Raw genomic sequence first — 9,169 nt, forward strand, 5'->3', positions numbered from 1 at the left:
TAGACTAACATACATAACAATATAAAAACAAAATACACCTATATTATGTATACCTTAAAACAAACATACATACAATATAATAATAAAAACTAATCTACACGATTTCCCTTATCGGCGACGTGTGGCGCAATCTGGTGTCACGTAACCGGCCGCGGAATCGCCGATATATGACACCCTTCGGCCAAAATTCCTCTTTCATGAAGGTCGAAAGATGTTCGGTCGGTATTCTCACCACAAACGAATTAAAGTTCACGTTGCGGCGAGACTCCAACCGCTCGACCCTCAGGGTGTATTTGGTTTTTATTCACACCCCTTTTATATAAAGGCATAACTTTTTTTATCACTTTTCAGAATGGTTAAAATTTACCTTTAACTTAAGATACTCTGTTACTGACAAGGAAATAATCGTTATTACTGGTCCTTTCCATCGACATAGTTAAAATACTGGATTCTTTTTTTCACATTTGGTCCATTTTATTTTCAGATAGAGAAAGCAAAGTTTTAAAAGTATATTAATTCAGTATTATTTTTCTTTTAAATTAAAATTTTGCCTACATGCAATCGGTCTTATATGAGATCATAAGCAGTTAATTTTTTTGATATATGTAGGTTGCCTTTATTTGGAAAACTATTCAGCTCAGTTAGTTGAACCCCAAATGTAAATACACTTAGGTAAACATTGTGCGCTAGCTAGTTTGTTACTATGAGTAGCTATTCTTTCTTTTTAGTTAGCCTAGTTCAGGGGTTCCCAAACTTATTTTGTCTACTGCCTATTTTGAATTTGAATAAATTATTTTTTAGCGCCCCCATTTTTTCACCTACTTAAAAACCACTATAACTTCAAATTAAATTAATTATTGTGAGCTATATTAGCGGAGATTAAACATTCATTCTAAACGAGACTTCTGTAACCCGCAAGAGTTAACTTGAGACCTGAGCGCAGTAGGTAGTACACAACGGCGCCCAGGCTCAGGCAACAATGCTTCATTAGTTGGTAAAGTGGATTCATCGAGCTGAATTGAGAATTGACTAGTTCTCAGGTGATTGCACAATGATTCTTCAATGTTTTTAGCCATTTCATCAATTCGTCTTTGCACAGAATTATTACTCAAAGGAATTTTTTGGATAATATCTGCCGCCGGTTTATGAAGCACAGTAGTTATTACTTTCTTTATTGCTGGCAAAATTAACTCTTCTCCGATGTTGTGTGGTTTGCCTTTTTGAGCAATTAACAAAGAGATATTGTACGAAGCTCGAAGTCCGTCGTCATCTTGCTTAACAGCCGCCGAAAAGAGTTTTGCTACACTTGGCTGAGTATTATGCTTCTCTAGGTCTTGAAAATATGCTACATTCTTGTCTTTCTTATCTGAATGCATTTTATTCAAATGATCTTGCGGTCTTGAAGGCTTCATTGCTTCATTCGAAAATGTTTTTAGACATAGAAGGCACAAAGGCGACGATGGGTTTGTGGGATTTTCAATGAATCCGTATTTAATATATTCCGCAAAGTATTGCCGTCTCTTCTTTTTTACTTCCGACATTGTTTTGTTTTGAGAAATACGTAAGTAAGTGTAATAAATATTACGTTGTTTATATAGGATTGCATAAGCAGCACGCACCGACAGGAATAAGACAAACATGCATAAACTCGTTTATCTAATTCGACGCTCAATCGTACTCAACAAGTAGAGCAAGTATTCTATAAACCAGCCGATTGATACAGGAATGCACAAATCGGGTTATTTAACAAAAAATTCTTAAAACATGATTGCCCGCGATCTACTATCTACGAAAATTACCTATCTAGGAATACTAATAACTATTAAAATGCGAAACTGTGTCTGTTGCCTTTTTATTTGTTTGTTTGTGTCTACTTTCATTCCGAAACCGATTGACATGATTTTTATTTTATTTATTCAATAAAACAGGACAGATATATGAACTACACGGAGAGAAATTTTGAACTGAGTTAGTTTGAGCAATCTCTTAATTAATATTAGTTGATGTTCACAAGTTGTAGTCGAGAGCTCAGTCGGTGTCTAAGGGCCGTATTTCAGAACTCTACTCAATGCTCAAGTCAGAACTTGAGCAGACTTGAGTATGATTTCAAGCACTGGAAATACGACCTTAATGGCAAGGACTTGAGTATGATTCTAGTGCTTTGAATCATAGTCAAGTCCTAACTTAAGCATTGAGTAGAGTTCTAGAATACGATCCTTAGAGTCTTCCTAGATGAAATTACAAATCTCCCCCTAAGCCTCTACACAACGCCCCCATTTTTTTTCTGGGTCTTTAGGCCTGCAGCGCCCACTTTGGGAAAGGCTGGCCTAGTTATTTCCTCATAATTGAAGGCATTTTAAGGGTCGTATTCCAGAACTCTACTCCATGCTCAAGTCAGGATTGCACTGGAAACACAAGCACTGGAAATACGACCCTAACGACAAGGACTTGATTATGATTTTCAGTGCTCACTGCTCAATACTCAAGTCCTGACTTGAGTATTGAGTAGAGTTCTGGAATACGACCCTAAGATACTCGTGGATCTCATGTATTTTAGTGAACCATGGAGCATTTGTATTTGACTTAAGAATAAAGTTTTGGTATTGGTCGGCTTAAAAGGTTTCAGAATTGCCTTGTAGACAATAATAATATATAATAATTATTTATTTAAGAAAAAAAAAGTACAAAGCACAAGCTAATTAATCTACAGCAATTCAAAATTATTAGGATTGTACATGTAATTTGTGAATTACTTGTCTAATTAAGGGTGCGTTATCTACCGTTTATCCTCCACAATTTTGAATTTCCAGAGCATCAACAAAACCTATCAAGCCATCAGTAACCATCCAAGTGACGACTGGCGATGGCCAGCCGTTACAGTTGCAATGCTGTCGGCTGCCCACCACCGGAGACCTACAGTTAGGATACCTACATGGTGTGCAGATGGTATTTGAAAAAGTGGTGAGTAAATTATATTATACATTGAGGAGATCTATTGATAATGAGGTTATAAATTAAATTTGTCACATTGTATAAAACCAGTGCGCCATTCATTGGAGAATTGAAGTGTAAGTTTTGATTTTTAAATGTATCGTTTTATAAGTCTCATTTAATTTCTATTTAACATATATATGCATTGCAAACGTGATGTCATGCCTGGGAGCGGTATGCATGGTTGCAGTTGGTCCCACACTAGGCAGAGCCTATCCTGTGGCGACCTTATTACGTTTTTAATAAATGAATTTCGACAATGGTTATATTACGTTACACGTTGCATTGTGATTGTTTGAATATTAATAGGAATTTCAATATATTTTAATGTATTTAATCTAAAATAAACAAGAGGGGAAAATAAGTATAATAATAATATTTCATGACATCAAATAATAGACGCGTTTATAGTTGTTTGAATAAGAGTGCTTCAAATTCAAAATAGTTCAGCATTTCATTTCTATTTCGTAATCATACTCATACAAGTCTTTCATTTATGAGCATTTGGCTCCGCACGACTGCACCCGGCGGGCAACGCTATTTTCACGTCTCTGAGCGCCTGCTCAGGTTCCTTTTTCCTGGTAGTGAACACCTTGTGTCATTAGTCAGATTTAGTAGGCTATTATAGCGTAGGTATTTTAAACTTTGTATGCGAGTGATGTATCTATTACGTAGTAACTATTAAGTAATCTGTGCCTACGCTGTTAACGTAGACTACTTATTACCTTTTTTTCTAAATTATTTTTATTATTATTTATTTTTATTTTTTATTTAAACACTTTATTGTACCACAAAGTAACTTACAAATTTTCAGAAACAGTTTAAATATTTGTGTACAAAGGCGAGCTTATCCCATAAAGAGATTTCTTCCAACTAACCTTTATTATTAATACTTAGAGCTTTAAATTGCAAAAGTTCTGAGGGGCACTACCACTGCGCCCGTCACCCTGAGACATAAGTTGACAAGTCCCATGTGCCTGTAATTTCACCAGCACCCTTACCCTTCAAAACTGGTACACAGTAATGCTGACATTACTGCTTGGGGACAGAAATAGGTAAGGTGGCAGTACTACCTTAGACGGACTCGTTCAGAAGAAGCTCTACTACTACTAATATCTATGATCTAGCTGTTATAACTCACTTTTACATTAACTTTAAATCCAATTTTCAGACACCAGACTTAAAATCAAAGACACAAGTCCTGATCCGCGGCGATACAAAGGAGACTAAGAAGAAAACAAAGCAAACAAACGAAGTAAACAAAGTTCGGGCCGACACCAGCTCTAACGATGTCACTTATGTCGAGCCTATGGGTGGGGTTACGAGGAAACGGGCCACGCCAGGAGGCAAGGTCAGTGTTTTAGTTCCCTTTACACGGTTTAGGGCCACAGTGAGAACTTGGTACTTGGTGCAACGGGCTGGTATCCGCAACTCGACGACTAGGCGCCTATTTTGCGCGTGAGCCACAATGAGAAATGACCACAATTAAAAAGGACCACTCCTCAAATTGACCATTTATTGAATTGACCATTTTTTGAATCGACCTCTTCTCGAAATGACCATTATATTTTTTAATTATAAATTGTTTTTTTAGTATTTTTAGACCTGTTCGCCTATTTAGGTTTAGGACCATGCCCAGACATTTATCTAAACTAATTCAATAAGCACACCGCCTGTTTTTGTCGAATGGTTGCAAAATCCAGTTGCAATGGACGGAGGGGCGTTACCCTCCAGGGCGATAATAAGCAATATACTTAAAGATCCATTTGTCAAACTTGTGGTAATGTTGCTAATCCGAAACCGAAACATATTGAATTGTAAAAGTGGTCAATGCAAGAAGTAGCCATTTCAAGAAGTGTTCTTTTGTAGAAGTAACATTTAGAGAAATGGTAATTTCAATAAGTGGTCAGTTACTTGAAGATGTTGTTATTTCTCATTGTGGTCCTAAACCGCCGAAGGGTTTATTTCAACAAACATAAATAATAAAAAAGCACAAGTTCTCTTTAGATAGTAAGGTGTTCAGACGTTCCTAAAACTAAATGCAATGTTTTATTCATACAATCAACTTGTATGAATATATCATTGATAAACGGTACATGGGGCTATACATAGATTCGCATTTAAATTGGAAACATCAAATTGAAACAATAAACTATCAAGTTTATCATACACCCTGTTGATGCTAGCAAGAAATGCCTCACGTGACTCTCTACTGACAGCGTATTACGGAACTGTGTATCCAATACTCAATTATGGAGTCATCCTTTGTGGTAACTGTGTGAACGTCAACTCTACATTTGTCCTTCAAAAGAGGTGTATTCGTATAATATATAATAAAGACTTTATGGCGTCAGCCAGACCTTTGTTTAGACATAATAACATTGACAATATATATATTTTTAATTTGTGTTTGTTTGTGCGCGGTAATAAGGGTTGTTTCACTCAAAAATTGACAGTACAAAACTATAATCTACGATCGCGACTTAACTTACTGCAACCAGTAACTACCTCAGATATTTGCTTTAGAAGTGTTTACTCTACGGCCATTCGTGTGTATAATTGCTTGCCAAATGACATAAAAATGTTAGATATTACGACTTTTGACAAAACTTTAAAGATTAAAAAATGTTTTTACAGTTTAAATGATTTTTTTGATTATAAGCAATGTGAATAAATATTAATGAAATTAAATTAACGTAATAATGAATTAATATGCTTGATGTACAAGTTTATTTTAATTTCATAATTAAATTGTACTTTAGACATTAATTAAACTGTAATTTAAACATTGTACGCCCTTAGCGGGTAGATTGTGAGGACTGTAATTATGTTCATAAGATCTTAATGTTCACCAAATTCACACAATAAATGAATTCTATTCTAATCTAAAAAAAAGAAAAAAAAAGATCTTAAGAATAGTGGAAACTTGACCTTTACTGTCATACAAAAATAAAAATATTTAAATATAACGCACTAAACGGTAATAATGGTAACAAAATGAAGCGCTATCTAAATACCCTGATGCAAAACACAGGAGCAGAGGTCAGAGGCTTCCATTGTATTACGAAGATACTATTTTGACGATCTTTTATTTGAAATATCTTTCAGAAACAAAATCTCAATCATATGTAACATTTATGTGATTTATTCATTATGTAACGTGACAATTCCAGGTGGAAGTACCAATGGAGGAGCGTCTAGCTAACTTAACTGTGGACCTAAAATCTCGAGGCAAGACGGCAGTGTCTCATAACCTCACGAAGCTGCTCATGCAGGCGCTGCACTCCAAGGACCAAAAGTTTGTATTATAATATTACATATTTTTTATCTCATACGTAATGAGTTCTGATTCGAAACATTTAGTGGCAATAGAGCTCCTTGTGAAAGAGTTCGTCCAGGAAAGTACTGCGTACTACCTATTTCTGCTGCCAAGCAGTAATGTGAGTATGACTGTGTTCCGGTTTTTAAGGGTAAGGGTGTTGGTGAAATTACAGGCACATGGGACTTGGTAACTTTACTTATGTCTCAGGGTGACGGGCGCAGATCTTTGCGATTTAAAGCTCTGATAAGGCGTGTGCTTTGACTTGTTCCTCCCGTGACTAGATATTATTTAAAAAACTTACGACAAAATGCCTTCGAAGAAATAAATTTCTTACATATGACACTACGACATAAAAAGTCGTTAAAAACCAAAAACAAATATTTGTAACAAGCACATATCTTGCCTGGGCTGGTAGCTGTAAAGGTATCTAACTGGGTGACGAAATACTTTCATAGATTTCTCATAGATGGCGCTACGGCGCAAAGTCGTTGTAAAACCAAATACAAAGACACAACAACAAGCACATAGAAAAATTCGTAAGGTCTGCTGGTTGGTTCCGTGGTTTAGTTGGTATAGCGTCTGGCACGGTTTGCTAGAAGACGTCGGTTCGAATCCGCCCGGATTGCAGGAATTTTCTCTAAGTGTTCGATTTTTGTAATAATTATGACAAACTAGTGGAGCAATTTACCAAAAAAATAATTTAATGCATACTAGCAAAACATCGTGACATTAAATAACAACTTCAAAAATTAGACTGATTTTTCTTAGAAATAATAATAACAATAACGCACACACTCAACATAGCCCCGCACTAGGGAAACCCTGTGTCACGGGTGCCATGGACACACACATAGACAACCACAAAATTGCACCCAAACTTACGAGAGAAATAAATGTAGGCCTTACAAATATTTCTCCCGGTCCGGGAATCGAACCTGGGGCCTCTTGTGTGGCAGTGCGGCATGGTAACCGTTCGGCCACTGAAGCAGTTAAAGCAATAAAACTAAACAAGATATAAAAAACCGCTTATAGGGGGATGTAATCTCGTTTCGCTGGTTCCAGATATGTTAGTAACTTAAGGGTACGCAGAAATCATGGCCCTCCACCTGCTACGCTCCAAACAACTCTATTTGGCCTGTTTCACTCTTATCAGCCTCTTCATACATGCCCATATTTAATAAATAATTTAATTATTGCAGATTGATCCAAACAGTCCTCCAGCACAACAAACCCATGGTAGCTCTTCAAACAGTGAGCGCCTTACCAGCTGACTATGTACTCCAGCTGTTACAGCAGTTGGCCGATATGTCCTCCAGGAAGACCAGCCAGTGAGTATTTTGCATTGTTATTATAAAAATAGATATATAAAGTCTTAGTTTCTTGTCCGACGCTTTTTTAAGCACAGATCAATAAATACAGTAGAAGTTTGCATGGTACGTGTGCCAACAGTTCGCGTAGTTCCACAAACTTGAGCTCAGTCCACCGTTTTCGTATATAATATTAATGTAATACTTTTAAATATGGAACCTGTAATATACACAAAAAAAAGGATATAGATACCTATAATATACATAAAAAGGATATAATATATATAGGAAAAGGATAGAGATAAGGATTTAGTAGCAGTAGAGCACCCTGTAAAAAAGTTCAACCAGGATAGTACTGCCACCTGACCTATTTCTGCCGCCAAGCAGTAATGTCAGCATTACTAAGTTTCCGGTTTTGAAGGTAAGGGTGCTGGTGAAATTACAGGCACATATGACTTGTTAACTTATGTCTCAGGGTGACGGGCGCATTGGCAGTGCCCCTCAGATCTTTGCAATTTAAAGTTCTAAGTGGCACTGCAACTGTTATGGACAGGCGTGTAGCTTACCATGAGACGCACGACTTGTTCGTCCCGTCACTAAATACTATAAAAAATAAAAATTCGCGGACCGAAGAAACTACGGTATTATTTGTGACGGCTTTGTGAAACAACAAGTATCGCTTCATATATTAAGAAGAAGGAAGATATGAACACAGGGAATCAAATGTCGCGTTGCGTGCTTTCACGGGTAGCCTGAAAATGTCTAATAAGGTACGCCTGGCTGTGCATGGGCCTGGTGCATTGGCCTGGCAGTCACCACCAACCAGCACCCGCTGGTTTCTACACTGCCAGGTCAAGAGCGTGTATGAAAGCACTGGTGCTTATGGATGAGGCGATAGATGTGTGTCAGGACTGTAACAAGTGGCAGACTGTTGTCTCTGCCTACCTCGATGGGAGAAACGCGTGAAGTATATGTATTTGTTTATATATACATATATAAAATGAAATTAAAAATTGGACACACCCATTGAGATAAATTTCTTGTATCTTATTTAAGTTTATTGTGATTATTATAAAATATTTCGCGTTTTCGTTTATGTATATTCTTTCATGTGACTGTACTTGCTAAGCTTGGTATTAATTTCAGATGCGCGGCAGTGTGTACTTGGCTGTCAGCAGTGCTGCGCTGCCATTCCGCGTTAATATTGGCCTCGGCCAACTCGCAAACCGGTGTGGATAAACTCACTCATTTGCTGGCTGTATTCACTCATAGGTGAGATAAAGAAAGAACTAGGCAGATTTTAGATTTTAAGGCTTTCGTTGTTATTCACTAAATGATTATAAACAGGTTTCTTACCACGATATGATTTCTTTTTACCCGACTCCAAAAAAAGGAGGAGGTTCTCAATCCGGCAGTGTTTTTTTTTTCTTTTAATTTTGTATAGGTTTTTTAGGTACTCTGTACTTAGATTATTATTTTCTCAACATATTACACGCTCCATAGTCACGGGTTGACTGGCCAGCGGCAAATGACAGCTTTCAAGAACAGA

General features: G+C 36.9%; 1 protein-coding gene across 1 annotated transcript in view; it reads left to right on the top strand.

Moving 5' to 3' along the window:
• The first annotated feature begins 2,563 nt into the window (after window positions 1-2,563).
• Window positions 2,564-9,169, top strand: part of LOC113233553 — an 11,325-nt gene continuing 4,719 nt past the window's right edge. The window contains exons 1-6 of the mRNA XM_026468675.1: window positions 2,564-2,574; window positions 2,811-2,961; window positions 4,163-4,342; window positions 6,165-6,289; window positions 7,513-7,641; window positions 8,767-8,892. Of these exons, the coding sequence (XP_026324460.1) occupies window positions 2,564-2,574; window positions 2,811-2,961; window positions 4,163-4,342; window positions 6,165-6,289; window positions 7,513-7,641; window positions 8,767-8,892 (722 nt within the window). The remainder of the gene's footprint in view (window positions 2,575-2,810; window positions 2,962-4,162; window positions 4,343-6,164; window positions 6,290-7,512; window positions 7,642-8,766; window positions 8,893-9,169) is intronic.

This window comes from Hyposmocoma kahamanoa, unplaced genomic scaffold, assembly GCF_003589595.1.
Source record: "Hyposmocoma kahamanoa isolate Upper Pololo Valley unplaced genomic scaffold, ASM358959v1 79, whole genome shotgun sequence".
In the NCBI taxonomy this organism is placed as follows: Eukaryota; Metazoa; Arthropoda; class Insecta; order Lepidoptera; family Cosmopterigidae; genus Hyposmocoma; species Hyposmocoma kahamanoa.